General features: G+C 35.7%; 1 protein-coding gene across 4 annotated transcripts; it reads right to left on the reverse strand.

Moving 5' to 3' along the window:
* Positions 1-1048: 1048 nt before the first annotated feature.
* LOC132630260 (probable serine/threonine-protein kinase At1g54610) lies at positions 1049-11783 on the reverse strand. 4 transcript variants are annotated; one of them, XM_060345864.1, is made up of 9 exons: positions 11507-11782; positions 9830-10266; positions 7844-8128; positions 7039-7356; positions 6129-6356; positions 4460-4560; positions 3628-3709; positions 2325-2717; positions 1049-1534 (listed from the first exon to the last, which is right to left on the reverse strand). In XM_060345864.1, the coding sequence occupies exons 2-9, from the start codon at positions 10193-10195 to the stop codon at positions 1364-1366; spliced, it is 1944 nt and encodes a 647-aa protein (XP_060201847.1). In that variant the 5' UTR covers positions 10196-10266; positions 11507-11782; the 3' UTR covers positions 1049-1363. The 4 variants fall into 4 exon arrangements, with proteins under 4 accessions (XP_060201847.1, XP_060201835.1, XP_060201841.1 ...); XM_060345852.1 differs by having other exon boundaries at positions 10354-11782; XM_060345858.1 differs by having other exon boundaries at positions 9830-10329; positions 11507-11781.
* Between the last annotated feature and the right edge of the window lie 6553 nt (positions 11784-18336).

An 18336-nucleotide genomic window follows, 5' to 3' on the forward strand; every position in this document is an offset into this window, starting at 1 on the left:
TTAAACTGATGTATCAGTCTTATTAGTCCATGCACGATAAATATTTACCCGGTATTTATATCATATTAATTATCACGATTAAGTCATAAGTCAAGGTGATAAAAAGTACTCAGTAATGGAACACTGTTTAGTGATGAGAACGTATGTGGAGATATGTGTGTAGTGTCCACTGTCATGTATTCATTTATTTAGTATAAACACCAAATTCGAATGAAGTCGGTATCTTTTGTTTAGGAGAGAATTGCACTGTTTCCCTTCAAATCGGCTGGTCTTCAATTTTTGCCCCTACCAATCGAACTTAAGCATCGAGAAATGTTATTTGACTTGAGGGACAAAAATCAAAGACCAACACAAAATAGGGGCAAAAGTGTCAATGACCTATTAGACCTGTAATTATTATATTGAGAAACAGTTAAATGTAAAAATTTAATTATGAACTGAGTAACTAAAATGAGTTATGAGTTCAGCAACAAGTTCAGAATCCTAGGAAAAAGCTTGTGTAGATGTTATAGGATTTGAAAAAGACATTTCTCGACCTTCTATTTTCGAATTCTAAGCCCCCGTTTGGCCATAAAAATTATTTACTTTACTTCGGAATTTTTTTTCGCTTTTTTCCGGAATCAGCGTTTGGCCATGAAAATTCCGAATACAACTTGAAGTTGTATTCCGGAATACCAAAAACTCAAAAAACTTATTTTTCAAAAAAAATTCACTTTTTTATAACTACATTTCACCAAAAACTACGATTTCAAAAACTATGGCCAAACACAACTCCAACTCCAAAATTCCAAAAAAAGGTGAATTTTTTTTTGGTATCTATGGACAAACGGGGCCTAAATATATTGATACACTTTTCTATATTATCCTTCATAGGTGTGTATCAGCTAAGCTGCTGTTTACTTTCAGCGAGAATGTTTTGCAATTAATCAAAGATAATGTGAATGTGTAGATGAACAAGAGAGAAAAGTTCTTATTCTAACAATTTAACATGTTACATGTTTTTTGGAAACGGCATGTGATTGCTCTATTTACACAGTATAAAAGTAAGTGAATGAATATCAAAATATTTTCACTTTCTTAGATTTTTATTCTATATATTGTCCAAAAACACATGAACATAACACATAAAAAGAACGGTATGTACAACACTTACGGTTGCTAATTTACAGTCTTCATATTAACCAGATTTCCTCTTAGTTCTATAAGTATAATATATTTACAATTCCTCAGAAGAAATGTACATAGACCTAGTTATGATTTACAAGAAAAATCTCTTTCATCTCTCTCTCTCTCTATATATATATGCTTATGCTTATCTACCTTGTTCCTAAACTAGAGATATTTATATAGAGTTGCATGTGTATCACATTCCATGAGTCTGAGCTTGACCTGCTCGTGCCTTCTCGAACCTTGCTCGTCGTGCAACTTCCTGGAGGTGACGATCGCGGTCTTTAAGCATTTTATCCACTTTACTTGATGCAACTAGTAGTGAACCAGAATAATGGATTTCGTTTCCCTTGTAACCATGGTCATGCTACACAAAGAAACAAGAGCTAGGTAAGAAATCCATCATACGAGATACCCGTTCTCACTAACAACCACAGAAATGTAGAAAACTAATTAGGAAACAAGAGTGTTATTACTGACTCCGTGGATATTTGATTAGAGGGTTTGAAAGAAGTATTAATTATTCGAGGCAATAGCCAAAAAAGATCTTTGTTCAATAGCTAAAGAAGTCCGATAAGACTATTTAGTATTGCTATGAGATGGAATTGAATAAAGTGGAATTAATACAATGATTCAATACAACCGACCCCAAATAATTTGGACTTGAGGCGTGATTAGTTGATTGATTTGTAAGGATATCATGCCAAAAGTTATAGCCGATAGTAAGGGCACAACTTTATTTCCAAGTTCTAAGCAAGCTCATCAAGCAATGGTCATGTTCGACCATGACTCGGACCTGGGCTATGTTGGCATTATGCAACATCCCCTCCGCAACATGTTTTTCCTGGGAATCGAACCCAAGAGCTTCTCTATGATACCACTTGTTAGGATTAGGTACTTCCTATCATGCCAAAAGGAATAGTTGTAAGCAAGGACATAACTTTATCTATAACCAAGCCCATCAAGCAAGGACCATGACTCAGACACAGACTACACCTGGGTCTCGCCATAGGCAGGATGTTGGCATTACGCAACATGAATTAGCTAAAAAAGCTCGATTATACTTGAAAGTTTGACTTTTAAGTAGCTACTACACAGTTACCTCAGTAATCCCCGAGCACTCAAACTCTTAGATATACATGTTTATGAGAACTTACCATATTTGCCTCCTTGCTAGCCCTTCCACTTTCAAATAGATGAGAACCCGCATCGTTCTGCTGAACACATCTATCTCGATCGTCTCCAGACACAACGGACCTGGATGCTACCAAGTCTGACAAGTCGGCTCTATCGGGACCAATGGAAATATCATCATATTTCTTCCCAAATACCCCTAGAGCCAGAGGGACTGGATGAGAAAATGTCTCTGAAATGTCGTCGAGGTGATTTTTGACTGAAAATCTATCGGAAAGATTCTCCAGGTGGTCTTTCGTAGTTTGTTTCACTGCTTGTGATGCTTTAGGTGGATCATTTGGAAAACGAGCAGCAGCTTCCTTCGAGGGATTGAACCGGTCACTTTGGCTCTTAGGATTGGAACCGCTCTGTCTCCTCTGTTTGAAGGTGCAAATCATAAAACCAAATAAATAAATTGACAACATACAGAACACAACATACTTGCGGATTGAGGTGGCAAAATTAGCCCATGGAAACATGACCCGCCTAACCCACTCAAGTTTGGGCGGATCAATTTATTAGCTCAGCCCATTTTAGCCCAACCCATTTCAGCCCATTTAAAAATTGGGCTGATAAGTAGCCAGATTGACCCATCGAAACCTTGTCAAAATATTTTCAAAAATACATTTTTTTAATTTGATATATTATAAGTAGCCATAATAAAGAAAAACTAGTTTTATTAGGTACTTAAAAAATTATAAAAGAACAAATAAAGAATTAAAACTTTAGTAAGATTTGGGCGAGTTGGGTTATGACCCCCTTTTTAGCTCATCACATTGCGGCCTAAGTAACTTTTGGGCGGGTTATCAGCCCATTTTAACCCGCCCAAATCCAGTCCAACCTGCCATTTGACGCCCTGCTTGCAGATATAATGTAGGGGTGTAAGGTTGAGTTCTTTCTCAAACCAAAGGCTAGTAAGACACGAGATCTCAAATATAAAGTGCCTTGAATTTTAGGGTTAAGATCTTTTTTAATTCATTATGTTGAAATACAACTAATTATCAACTAGCAGTTCTATTTTCAAGGCATTCCAACTTCCAAATGAAAATTTGAAGAATCATGACCATCTAGCTTCGTGTAGCTCATTGGCTTCTGGCATTTCAAAAAGGAACAACAACAACATACCCGGTGTAATCCCACAAAGTGGGGTCTGGGGAGGGTAGAGTGTACGCGGACCTTACCCCTACCTTGGTAGGTAGAGAGGCTGTTTCCGATAGACCCTCGGCTCATTACAAAAAGGAAAACTTGAATATTTGAAGACAAAAAGATTACCACCCATAAAAGTACCTGCATTGAGCTAGCCAACTTGGCATTAGCGTCATGTGCTGGAGCTGCTTGACGTTCTTTTGACCCATTTGCATTCCCTTGCCTGCAGTAATTTATTCAGGCGATTATTATGGTATATCTATGGCGATTATTATGGTATATCTATGGATATGTCCAGTCAGAAATATATAATGTTATGTCAACAAATGTTTGCAAAACAATACATGACGGAACTGTATAAACAAAATAGAGTCATTCAAGGCAAATCAGCTCAGAGACGCCACAATGTAATATGTGGAATTGACACTTCTGTTTCCATATGTTTGATCCACTTAACCATATGCGAACACAACGTTTAAATTTCTGTATGAAATTGAAGTGTTTATACTAAGAGAATGAGAAACATTCAGGGTGTGTTTGGCATGACATAAAATGTTTTCATGGAAAATATTTTTGTGGGTCTCACTTATTTTCTGGTGTTTGGTAAATAAGCAAACATTATTGTACCAAAAGCATTTGTAATATTTTCCTGGATCAAACACTATTGAAGTTGGCATGGGGGCCTAGGGGTGTGGGGTGGCGGGGATGGGGGTATGGGGAGGTGGGGTGGGGTGTGCTGCAAGGTGCGCATTAGACAATTGGTGTGGAATATCACTTATGGAACTTGTTTTCCCTGCCTCCACTAGGGAAGTCATTTGCCTCATTTTTAAAGAACTTGTTTTCCTAGAGAAAATGTTTTCCAAAATTTTTGACCAACCAAACATGAGAAAATTAGAAAAAATTTCCTCCATACCAAACATACCTTCAATTTTACGTTGCCATACAAAAGATGGATTTGTTAAGAGCATCTTACCTTCTAGCTTCCTCTTCCCGCAGTTTCGCATCAATTTCCTTGCTGGGAGGGTATGTTGGCAGACTCGAAGGATCACAAGCCAATGGCTTCGTGGTGAAGAACTGTGAGACAGGGCAGACCTTAGTGTTAATGAGGAAAAGAGTTGTTGTGTGAGATAGGGCATACCTTAGTGTTAATGAGGAAAAGAGTTGCTGCTACTTTATAACGCGCTAAATAATGGAAACACATTGAAGGAACATCATAAATCTGGCTACTTGGAACTACATGAGTACATGTCCGAAAACTTCAGTGTTTAGTCAAAAAAATTGATAAAATTTATCTAAAAATGTCTTGTGTAAAAATGAAAGTAATGAAGGTCCTTCGTGGTTACTTTGGCAAAACACTTGAAAATGCGGAACAAGACTTTGTGCTGGGTATTTCTTGTAGAGATTCATACATATGTTATTTACTTTTTGGTATAGTTCTAGTGTACAAAGTTTCCCCGACAGCAATAATAGAATTTTACTTCACTTTAGCAGAAAAAGTTCTTTTAGGTATCAATTCACTTCTTTGGAAGTCTTGTTAGTTCCAATCAACATTTTCTCCGGAAAATCAATGGCCACTTAGAACTCCCTTTATCCCGAAAAGCATGACTTACTTTGACTAGATTGGAAATTAAGACTAAAATTTGAATATATTGTCATATTAAATTAGAGGCTTAATGCACATGCAACCCCCTAAACTTGTCCCTTTTTTCCATTTTGGCACTTCAACTAAGTGTTGTTCTTATTGAACCCTTGAACTTGGCCTCAAGTGTGTCAATCAAACACAATCCGATTTACATAGCATATATGGTGAGTTTCATTTTTTTAGCTTTGCGTGTGAATGTCAATCGCACCCTACGTGAAAAATTCAACAAATTAAAACACTCCACCCATTTTAATTATACACATTAGATAGGTTTGAAGAACCACCACTTAAACGAATCAAATAGCAAAACTGGAAAATAAGAAATCAAAATTGGAAACTAGAACTGAAAATGAAAACTGAAAACTAATACTGAAAAATAAGAAACCAAAACTGGATAATAAAAACCCAAAACTGGAAAATTAAAACTGGAAAATCAAAAACTGAAAAATAAGAAACCAAAACTGGAAACCAAACTGAAAACTAAAAAACCAAAATCAAAACTTAACATCTGATGTGTATAATTAAAATGGTTGGGGCGTTTTAATTGGTTGAATTTTCCCCATAGGATGTGATTGACATTCACGCGCAAGGCTAAAAAAAATTGAAGCTCACCATATATGTTATGTAAGTCGGATTGTGTTTGATAGAAACGCTTGAGACCAAGTTCAGGGGTTCAATAGGAACAACACTTAGTTGAGGTGACAAAATGGAAAAACGGGACAAGTTTAAGGGGCTGCATATGCATTAAGCCTAAATTAGATAAGTAAGTATTTAACATAATAGTTTGAAAACTGATAAAATTCGAGTAGTTAGTGGAAAAGATGCCATAGCACTAGTTTATCTAAGTTTGAATTGTTGGAAGGAAATTTTAGATAAATTAAAAAGGAAAATAGTTCAAGTACTAGTAAATAAACAACAGATACTAGGCTTCATTAACAACATCAAATATGTAACATAAAGTAAATAAGATCCAAAAAGTACAACTATTTTAGAAAAGTACCTCACTCTCGAGAGCCCCAACTGCTGTTCCTCTAAGTACGGGATCTATAGAAAGTAATGTCTCCAATAACCCCACGGCAGATGGAGGAAGCTCCTTAAATCTTTCCCCAATACGCCGTTTGTAAGGCTGTATAGGTTTAAATACTGCTGAATAAGATAGTTTTGTTTTTCTCCAATAATCCTCAGTTGGCGAACCACAAAGCTTAAAGATCTTATGTAGTTGCTCCACCTACAAGGACGAAAATTTAGCTCATGTGTGTTAAATCTGTGATAACAAATAATATCATAGCTAAGGAGAAATACGGGATATATATTAATCTTCATAATGTGACATTGGGGATTGAAGTGTAGTTGATTGATAGGTTGATTGGATGTAGAGAGTCCTCCTGCCATACTTGCCGCCTCCACCTTCTCCTTTTATATTTTCTCAATGTTTGTTTACTGTATGAATTGGAGTATGACTCCAATATTGAGGCATATAACAGAAAGGCAAAGCAGTGTTGCATACGTTAAGGCATAGTTGGCTGATCGATAAATTGGAGTATGATTCCAATTCCCAGTTTTTGGTGAAAAAAATTTCACCGAGTCCGGTCGGTTTTATGAAAAAAACAATTGGGATCAAACTAATCGAGTCCGTCGGTTTTTTTTTGGGTCCCAAAGTCGGTCAGTTTTACTCGATCCGTTTTTGCCATGATTTTAGTAGTGCTTTTTGGTAGTCATCGTTAGTTTTTAATACCATTCTGTTAGTTGGACCCAAAGTGCTCTACTTTAGCAAACTTAAGGGACTAAAGATGCTCAAGGTTATATTCGAAGGACAAAAATAGACCTACTCCCATAGATAGGGGACAATGTTGGCTAAAAACTCAGATATTAACCATGCTCAAGTCACAAAAAGTGTTAGAACTATATACCTCTGTCCTACCAGGCATTATGGGCTTGGCAACATATAATTCTCCAAGTATGCAGCCGGTACTCCACATGTCTACTGCAGCTCCATAATGACTTGCTCCGAGTAAGAGCTCTGGCGGTCGATACCAAAGGGTCACAACACGACTTGTTAATGGAACACTATGCTGGTTATCGAAAAAGTTTGCCAACCCGAAATCTGCAATCTTTAAAGTGCCATGATTGTCAATAAGAAGATTAGAACCCTTGATGTCCCGATGGAGCACACCCCTACTATGGCAATGATCAAGTCCACTTAAAAGCTGCCGCATGTAACATTTAACCTATAAAAAAAAAATAAGCTACAAATTACCTAGAAAAAAATAAGCTTACAAATTACCTAGTTATTAAAATTGAATTATGGAGTGTGAACGAAGAAATTATCATATCGATAAATTCTGATTTTAGTCCTTGACTAAGCACTTTTAACCTTCAATTAACTAAAATGTGCATTTTTGATCCCTTTGCTTGTGAATATTCACAAACTTATCATAACTATGAACTATTTCACCACTTAATTGCCCATGTGTTATGTTAAGCTTGTAATTACTTCATATTTGACGGTAATATAATCCTAAAAATATCTAAATATAACATAGTTCTTTCATAGAGGGATCAAAAGCACACATTTTTATTAATTGAAGGTGAAATGTGCTAAGCTGTATATCACGAGGACCAAAATTAAAATCAAATATTAATTGAGTGACCAAAAAATGCTATTATCTCCTTAAAAATTAAGACTAACATCCAAAACTATCCATGGAAAAGCACCTGCGGTTCGGTAAATTTAATACCGGGAAGAGACGCCAGCCCAGTAAGATCATGTTCCATGTACTCAAAGACAAGGTACAAACTACAAGATGTTCTTGATACTATCATGCCTTCCAATTTGATGATATTTGGATGATCAAGTCTCCGAAGAATAACAATCTCCCTTGCCATAAATTTGATACTTTCAGGATCCATTTTTTCGAACCTCACTCTTTTGAGCGCAACAACTTTATCATTAACCAGATCACGAGCCTTGTATACACTACTATAAGTCCCTTGTCCAATCTGCAAGAATAAGATGCTATCACACAACCAAGAAAAGCTACTCCTTTCATTTGAAATTATGTGAAGGTGTTCGACTGCACACAGAGGTTAAGAAATAAAGGAAGACTTTTGAAACTTGTGGTATAAAGTAAGTCATAGAAACTTTTGTGGCTATAAATCATCTCATTTAGGGTAAAATGGGAAGTTTGAAATTAAATTGTAACTAATTACATATAGAAAAATGTCACTATTTTTGGGACTGACTAAAAAGGAAAGGGTGTCACGTAAATTAGGGCGGAGGGAGTAACTGACAACACTAGCACACATTGGGAAGGAAACTAGACCATAAAGGATAGATGATTAAGTGCCACAAGCACTGCAAATGCAATACATGGAATGACTTTTGAACCAGCTGAATCAAAATCTCATTGTGAGCATGGCTGTTCTATAATTTGCTGGATGATTATCCATCAACTTTCACTATAATTCTGGTAATAGGAACATATGAACTACAGAACTAGTATGTTCCAATCTGCAACTTAGCCTTCATTAGTGGAATTGATAACAGGCACCGGACCGTTCTCTCTCAATGCGTATATGGAACAAGGGGACAAAAGTACAAGATTCTAAGTTGGGAAAAATGAAGAAGCAGAAGAGCAGAGCACCTAATACAAAAGAAACATACTTAAAATTCTTTAAGGAAAAAAATAGAGAGAAAAAAAAAAGGAATAGTGAAGGGATTAGGACTCGGACAGAAAGTGGAGCGTTAAATTTTCATAACTTAAAACACCAAACAGCACACAGGCTTATCATCATTTGCACTCATCGGAACTGCTTATCTCCCTATTCCATGAATTCTGCATGCAATCAGACTATTAATATTCAACTCAGTGCACAGCCTACCAGAAGTAGCAACAAAGCCTGGAAAGCTAAGTCTCAAGATGCATAGAACTAAAGCGTAGGCACTTACAATCACCCACCAGCACAGGTACCGGTTAACTCCACCCTCCACCCACCAGGATTTAGACAGACGGGAGGAAATCACTTATAGCTTGTTTAGCCAATCTTCTAAAATCAACTTATTTTGAAAAGTGTTTTTCAAAAAAGTACTTTTGGTGAGAAGCAGTTTGTGTTTGGCTAATCAATTTGAAAAGCACTTTTGGGCAGCAATTAGTGTTTGGTCAAGCTTTTAAAAAGTGTTTCTAATTGTATTTTCCCAGAAGCGCTTTTCGAAAAACGTACTATTAGAGAGAAGCTGCTTTTTTCAGCTTCTGCTTCTACGCAAAAGCTCTCTTTCTTCTCCTAAAAGCTTGGCCAAGCACCTCAACTTTGAAAAAAAGAACACTTTTGGCCTTGCAGAAGCTTGGCCAAACAGGCTATTAGTGTTTTTGCCTCTATTGAGATTTGAACCCGAGACATTAGTGTTTTTGCCTCTATTGAGATTTGAACCTGAGACCTCATGGTTCTTAATCCACTTCATTGACCACTAGGCCACATCCTTGGGTGCAATTTCCAGGTGAATTCGTATTCATCAGAATTCTATGCATACTCGGATATATATACACAAATGGAACTATTCAAGGAAAAATAAGTTGATGTGGAATTAAGCCATGTTACATATGAACAAACTAGTAACATCTTTTACGAGCTTACATCCTATTAGAATATACAGTAAAAGCTGATAAAACGAATTGTCATAGAACAAGTCAACCAAAATTATACCTTATCTAATTTCTCAAAAGTATCAGCCTTGCGTGGAATCCAACCATTAATAGCTTCACCGGCTACAGCAGCAAGTGAAGAAGGCCAACCTGCAGCAATCAACTCCCCTTCCATTGCTTTCGGGACAACAGCTTCAATCTTTCCATTAACTTTCTCATAGTGATCGTCCCCGACCCTTCTAGATCCATTAGGTTTCCTATCGAATGAACCAACTCTAATATCGTCATTCTCTGATTTCTCTTTCACCCTAAAACTCTTTTCTCTCTCTGAACCGACAGCTGATGACCCTTTAGCTAATTCTCTCTTCTTTTGACCACCCCGCCGATCTTTGACACCCCGAGAAAGTTTACCCCAAACACAACCCATAATTTAGAGGTGGCAAATGGGCGGGTTGGTTCAAAATGGGTTCCAAATACCGAAAACTGGAATCACATAGGCTGCATAGAGGAAGTAGCTAAGAACCCCAAAAAACTCAACTTTTTCAAACAATTCAACTGCAACTGAAATCAAGATTCCAACAATACCTTGTTCAGACCTCAATAATTATAGAACCCAAAAATTTCAAAGGCTTCAACTTCACAACAACAACCACCATTCAAAGCTCTCAAGTATTAGAGCTTTAAAAACAAATACATGAAATACCCAAAACTGGAATAATATAAACTGCATAGAGGAACTAGCTAGAACCCCAAAAGGAATCCAACTTTTCACAATTATATTACAAGCGAAATCAAGATTCCAAATACCCAAAACTGGAATCACATAAACTGCATAAAATAACTAACAAGAACCCCAAAAAGACTCCAACTTTTTTCACACAATTCAACTGCAATTAAAATCAAGATTCCAATAATACCTTGTTCAGACCTCAATACTTAGAGAACCCAAAATTTTCAAAGGCTTCAACTTCACAACAACAACCATTCAAAGCTCTCAAGTATTAGAGCTTTAAAAAAAAACTAATATGAAATACCGAAAATTTGAATCATATAAACTGCATAGAGGAACTAGCTAGAACCCCAAAAAGTTTTTACAAGTGAAATCAAGATTCCATAAATACCCAAAACTGAAATCATATAAACTGCATAGAAGAACTAGCTCTTTTTTTTTTTTTTTTTTTTTGAGGAACTAGCTAGAACCCTAAAAAGACTATAACTTTTCACACAATTCAATTACAAGTGAAATCAAGATTTCAAAACACCCAAAACTGGAACCATATAAACTCACCAAAAAGACTACTTTTCACAATTCAATTACAAGTGAAATCAGGATTCCAGAAATACCCAAAACTGGAATCATATAAGCTGCATACAGGAACTACCTCTTTTTTTTTTTTTTTTTTTTGAGGAACTAGCTAGAACTCCAAAAAGACCATAACTTTTCACACAATTCAATTACAAGTGAAATCAAGATTCCAAAACACCCAAAACTGGAACCAAAAAAACTCCAACTGTTTCACACAATTGAAGTATAAGTGAAATCAAGAATCCAAAATACCTATTTCCAGAGCTTCAAAAAGAACAAATATGAAATACCCAAAAGTGGAATCATATAAACTGCATAGAGGAACTAGCTAAAACCCCAAAAAGACTCAAACTTTTTCACACAATTCAATTATAAGTGAAATCAAAATTCAATAAAGATAAACCCCAAAAACTTCAAAATCTTGATCTTTACCATTCTTTCAAACAGCTTCATCTTGAAACCTCATTTTTTTCTTTAAAACAAACAAAAAAGATAGAATTTTTGCTTAGCTAACTTTATTGACTATTCAACACGGTTATAGGTAACTGCTGAAATTGAAGATACATATGAAAGCATCAAAATTAAAAATTAAAAATATGAATAATAAAGTGACAAAAAAGAGGAGCAGCCAAATAAGTTTTCAGTCAGACAAGATATGCTATGAAGGCTCTCTCTCTCTCTCTCAGTTTAATTGTTAAAAAGAGTCATAAAAAGGGTCGTTGGGTTTGACTGTTTGCCTGTTTGGTATAAATGAGACATATTTGTGTTGCGCCGCCTTGTCCATTAGGCAAGTCATGCAAATTGCCTAAGACCTTTTTTTTAAATTTGGTAGCTTAGGAAAAAAAAAATTGTACTAGTTTATTAGCATAAAAAAGAGGAAGATAATACTTTGATAGATATATTTAATCAGATAAAATGATTCGATTCTTTTCCAAATGCATGTATTGTTTATAAAATAATGATAACAGTTCCTTAAGGTTGTCTAGGCCAAAAGAAATTTTTCAAAATTGAAATTAATAAAGTCTTACCTAAGATCAACAATATCTCAAGAAAGACTTAACGAATTAGCTATATTTTCAATTGCAAAAAATTATTGGAAGATATTGATTATAAGAAAATTATTAGAAATTTCGCGTCTCAAAAAGATAAAAAGATAAATTTCAAATAAATAAATATATTTAATATTATTTTTTTTGAAGTTAAGGCCCCAGTTTGGCTTTAGGCCTCCGATATGGTTGAGCCGCCCCTGATTTTGTGTGGCTATAAATCATTGCATATAAGTGTATAAAAAAAAAAAAAATATATATATATATATATATATATATATATATATATATATATATATATATATATAAAGGGGTCATAATTTTTTGCACAGATTAATAAGTATTTAAGTTCACATCAATTGAAACGGCAAGAGTATTATTTTATGCAGAGAGTAGTTATGTAGGATTTACTTGCTTATGTGTATTAGTTATTCCATCTTCTATCATGCATAAAACAATACATAGACTCCCTTATAACTTGTGCATGTAATCCTTCCGTCATTTTATATTACGGTGGTTGACTTGGCACGAAGGTTAATAAAGAAAGGCAAACATTTAAAATTTGTGATCCAAAATAAACCTTAGATATTTGTGTGGTTGTAAATCATCTCATAAAGTTAAATTATTTATAAATATAGAAAGGTGTCATTCTTTTTTTGACTGACTAAAAAGGAAAGAGTGTAATATAAAATGGGACGGAGGGAGTATTAATTATGTGGGTTTCTAAATAGCAATCCAAACACCGTATTAATTTTGGCTTAATGCAGGCTCCCTAAACTTGCCCCTTTTTCCCATTTTGGCACCTCAACTAAGTGGTGTTTCTATTGAACCCTTGAACTTGGCTTCAAGTGTGTCTATCAAACACAATCCAAGTTATATAGCTGCTATATGGTGAGTTTCATTTTTTTTAGCCTTGTGCGGTAATGTCAATCGTATTCTACGTGAAAAATCCAACCAATATACCCACCCATTTTAATTATACACATCAGATAGGAAGAAGTGTACTACTGTGTTATACAAGTGAACAACCACCACTTAAACCTATCAGATTACAAAGTTGGAAATTAAGAAACCAAACACTGAAAATAAAACTGAAAACTAAAACTGAGAAATAAGAAACCAAAACTGGAATATAAAAACTTGAAACTAAAACTGGAAAATCAAAAACTGAAAAATAAGAAACCAAAATTGGAACCCAAAACTGAAAACTAAAAAACCAAAAATTGTAACTTAATATCTGATGTGTATAATTAAAATGGGTGGGGTGTTTTAATTGATTGAATTTTTCACGTAGAATGCGATTGACATTTATGCGCAAGGCTAAAAAAAAACTCACCATATATACTATGTATAAGTCGGATTGTGTTTTATAGACACATTTGATGCCAAGTTCAGAGGTTCAATATGAACAACACTTAGTTAAGGTGCCAAAATAGAAAGGGGGCAAATATTGGGGGCCGCATATGTAGTAAGCCATTAATTTTATATATAAATAACTTACCTCCTAATCAGCTACTAAACGTGATATTACTTATTAAAGATTTAGTATCTGCATAAATTACCTCCAAACTAACTACCAGATGACCTCATTACTATAATTTTTTTGTATTGCATATTTTAGAATTTGATTACAGGACTCTCTGTCTCTCTCTCTCAGTCAAAAGAATCATACATACGGGTCACTGGGTTTGACAGTTTGGTATACGACTGCTTTTTCCTTTTTTGGCAACATTATTTTACTCAAACAGTGCCAGTGTGCCTGTTTGAACCAAACACCATTTGAAAGAACGTTTTGTTATGCAAAATTTGTATTTGGGTGCGGTACTGAGATTTTTTTTTATGATTTAATACATTAACAACTCTTTGAATTTATCAAAAACTTTATTCAGATATTTGAATTATGATATATTTTAATTGAGCATCTGAATATATGACAAAGTGTATCTATTAGATACTTCCACTTCAAATATTGACAAAAATTTTGCACATGTTCTCAAACCTCTATGTAGTCATATAGAATATGTAAATTCAAATTTCAATTAATTGGCCCTGTAAATTTCATATACCAAAAAGTTATTTTATACTGTCGACCAAGAGGAAAAATGAGAATGGTGCAAGAGCCGAAAGGATCAGGAGGCGGAGATTGAATTTTGTGGTCTATTATTACAAATGCAGATCTAGTAAGTTCTTTTTATCGAATGGTTATGTACTAAAGAATATTTTTATGAAGTTTCTCTCTCTAAAGCAAATCCTCTAACTTCTCTCTTCGAAGTAGAGTTAAAACACTACAACTAATGAAAAACTCATCTCCTCTTTTGAAAACGTTTCCATTTCCCTAGATATCCCTATCCCAATACCCCTAGAACACTCTTTATCAATAGAGATACCCAATCTAACAAATATAAATTCCTCAAGTGACATACACAGTGATTTTCAAAATCAGATTAACGCTAGAGGATAAAAAAAAGAATGTATTGTCCTTGGAAATACTCACTTATCATCAAACTCTAAGGGAAATGCATTCAACATGAAGTTTTGAAGAAAAAAAATTTAAGAACTATGGCGTCTCACTGAAGCTTTTCCTCTTATTGATCTAGGGTCCGACTACTTCATCATCAAATTCAATAAGGTCCATGGGTCATTTTCAGTCACTTCATCTCTGTTTAGAGGTGGGAACCTAATTTTGTGGCCTCGAAAGCGAAGCAACTACACACAGTAGTCTGGGTGAGACTGTCCCAACTCCCCACTGAATTTTATGATGCGATAATGTTGGAAAAAATTGGCAATGCTATTGGACGCCTCTTAAAGATTGATGTTTGCACATCATCCACTCTACAAGGAAGATATGCAAGACTCTGTGTAGAATTACCAATCGATCAACCAGTCAAATCACACATCTCCATTGGAACACATAGACAACAAATCCTATATGAAGGGGAAAAAATTCTCTGCAAATCATGTGGAAGATTGGGCCGTGTAGCAGGACATTGTAAAATGAGTACAAGCCCAATCAAAAATCCAGTTTTACAATTTGCAGCGAGCCCATAGGCCCAAGAGAAAAGGGAGGAATGAGAAACTGTCTCTTTTTAACAAACAGGAAAATCAGCCCTAGTAAGTTTCCAGCGACCGCCATTATCCTCAAATGTCATTACTCCGGCATCAGGTATTAACGTAAAGATTTTTTACGCTTCAACAAGTAAATACCTTAATACTCAAATCCTTATAAAAATAAAAATAAAATCTCTCCTGATAATTTGGGCAAAAAAATCATTAATTTCAGAAAAACCCAGGACAAAACCACTATAGAAAACCCTTTACCGGTGTTAAACCACTTCTCAGTTCTAGAAACACATCAACCGGTTTTTGGAAATACCACCATGCACAGTTGTCAACCCTCTTACCCCAATACCCTAGAACTTAACCCTACCATGGGTAAACCTACTAAGGACGTGGACAAATATATAAATGACACATCAGCAGATATATATTAGAATAATGATATTCAAGAACACTCTAACTGTTACACCTCGGAAAAATTCCATGTTGTTGCATGGTAAATAGACCAACGTAGTGCGAGAAGTATGCGATGTTCCTATAAGTAAGAAAGGTTATTTAACGATTCTAATTGAGATTCAAAAGACGTTGGAAGCAAGAAGAGAAAGTTCCTTAAGGAAGGCGAAACATATGTTGCGTTCTGGAAAAGTTTCGTAAAGTACCGAGCTAATGTTGACTTAATGGTGTCTTAAGGAAGAGTTATAACGATCCTTAGATTGGTAATGAAGTGTTAAACAAGTGTCAAGAAGGTTCCATAAGGATTGGAGATCAAACGAACGATGGAAATCATTTTAGGGAAATGGGGTTATACGACCGACTTATACGGTCCGTATAACACCCAACAGGAAGATGTTTTCCCTGATGGTGAACCACGGACTCTTATACGGACCGTACAATGTTATACGGACCGTATAAGTGGTCCGCATAATGCCCGACGGGCTGATTAGTTGCAAGTATAAATACATGTTCCCACTTCACTAATTTCATTTCCCACACTTCATCTCCCTCAAGGCTTCTAGAGGGTTCCACACACTTCATATACAAGAATACAAAGGAAATGCTGCCCAATTTTCTCTAGCTTTAGTGAGCATGTTCATGTGATCGATTAGTTAATGTTAATACGAACTCTCTTGAAGGTAGAAACGTGAGCGTTGAAGGAGAACTATCAAGCGATAGGATAGCTAAATGAAAAGGCATGTAAGGCTAGTCCTTTCCTTCTAAGGCATGACTCCCATAACATGAATTCTTCTATTTTCCCATGACTTTCTTACATCCCAGAAATTATGAGTCTATGATTATAAGGAGCTTCACATGAGATAGAGGAACAGGATATGTTATGAGCATGATAGTGATGAGTTAAGTCTAAAGATCCTAAAGCTAATGATTTTAACTATGATCCTTTGATATTGTTTATTGTATACACTCACCTTATATGCTAATTCCTTCAAGGTGAGGCAGAATGCTTATGAATGTTCCATGATGGAGTCTCACTATGATAATAGAGGGAAGAGAAACAATACTTGTCCTTCAGAATCCAAATTACCTTGCCAAACTAATTTCCGAAGGGATGATAGAGATGAGCAATTACTTGAACAATATATGGCTCAAAACCAACACCCAACACCCAACCATAGACCTCCCCTTCTTCCCACCCTCAGACATATCAACACTAAACCCCATATTCATTCCATGGGACTCTCAGGAGCAACAAGACTACATAACCAAATGCTTTAGTGAACCCAGTCAATAAAGTCTCAACCTCACCCCCCACCCAAAAAAAAATGAGCCAAAAAATCCCATTCCACAGAGGCACCAATGGAAATTCCCGAAGTTCCTTTCATCCCTACGGAAGAACCAATAATGGAAATCTCAACTTTCAATGAGGTCAAGATCTTTCTCTTCTCGACCATGCAAGACCAGAAACAGATTCTCCAATGCCCGACCTCCCTAACAAAATGCACAATGGATATTCAACCACCTCAGGACCCTATAGTGGGGGATCGAGCTATGATTCTCATACCTCGTCTCAGGAACAACACCTCAATGGAGAAGGTGAAGGAGAATGGGGATCTACCTGGAAGTTCTGACAATGAATCGTGCCACTAATTTTATAATTTGGAATATAATGGGTAGAAACAATGAGCTCTTTCATCTGAATTTTAGGGAACTTCTGAATACCCACAAACCTATTATATCCCGTATTTTTGTACGTCGAATTATTCGTAAACTGAGGTGGGGTCCACATGTAGATATTTTTTTTTAAAAAGACATATGACAAGTTATATGGATAATATATGTAAAGTTGAACACAACTCAAGAAGGACCCTTGAGCCAAATCAAAGTGGAAGTCCTCCAAAAAAAATGTGTTTTTAAGTTACGTTTTTGGGTGATCTGACTTCGGGAGGCCATAACCCCATCAGTATTTGGGAATTTGGGAAAACTCCCAAAATTAAAGTTGTAGATAATTGAAATACCTTTCCAACCGTAGGTCGTGGGCCTGCATGTGACATCGGGATAAGGAGATATGGACGTTTTAAGGCATAAAGGTCAAGCTGGACAGTGGGCTCAGCCCAACCCGATTCCTTAATTAAAATATATATATATATATATATAATGATGAGTCATTATGATGGGCACGTGGAAGGCTTAGGGGCAGCATATATATACATGGTTGATGACTAATTTTAGTCATATAATTCATTTGTAGTTGTCATTGTAATTGAGAGAGAGAGAGAGAGAGCTTCCATGCCATGGCAGATTTGGAGCAGCTCACGGCCAGCTGCTATGGTGAAAAAAAAATTATAATCTCCTAAAGTGTTTTACACGTCAAGAAGGCAGCAACCTAAGGGTGTCGAAGTGCGGGAGATGAAGTGGTGCGAATTGAGCAAGTTATTATAGGATCTGTCCTAATCAATTCAAGGTAAGATTTCTTCATCTTGAAATGTATTTGGAGTTAAATATGTTGTGATGGAGAGATTAATTTGTATTATATGGAATTGGATGCAAAGAATTGTGTATGATTGATGTAGAGATTTTATTTGGGCCATATGGGGGGCTGTCTTAATCTAGAAATGGTGAATTAATTTTAACTAGTGTTTTTGCTATTGTTGTCGTTGATTGTGTGATTAAAGTGAAGGAATTATGATAATTAAGGTTGTAGTT

This window comes from Lycium barbarum, chromosome 1, assembly GCF_019175385.1.
Source record: "Lycium barbarum isolate Lr01 chromosome 1, ASM1917538v2, whole genome shotgun sequence".
In the NCBI taxonomy this organism is placed as follows: Eukaryota; Viridiplantae; Streptophyta; class Magnoliopsida; order Solanales; family Solanaceae; genus Lycium; species Lycium barbarum.

What these genes read in the sequence shown, in the direction of transcription:
- LOC132630260 (XM_060345864.1), bottom strand. Translation starts at nt 10,195, where the DNA reads ATGGGTTGTGTTTGGGGTAAACTTTCTCGGGGTGTCAAAGATCGGCGG. An exon ending in TTGGGGCTCTCGAGAGTGAG is followed by an intron (nt 4,561 to 6,128) that starts GTACTTTTCTAA and finishes CCTGTCTCACAG; the next exon opens with TTCTTCACCACGAAGCCATT. An exon ending in CTAGCAAGGAGGCAAATATG is followed by an intron (nt 1,535 to 2,324) that starts GTAAGTTCTCAT and finishes TTCTTTGTGTAG; the next exon opens with CATGACCATGGTTACAAGGG.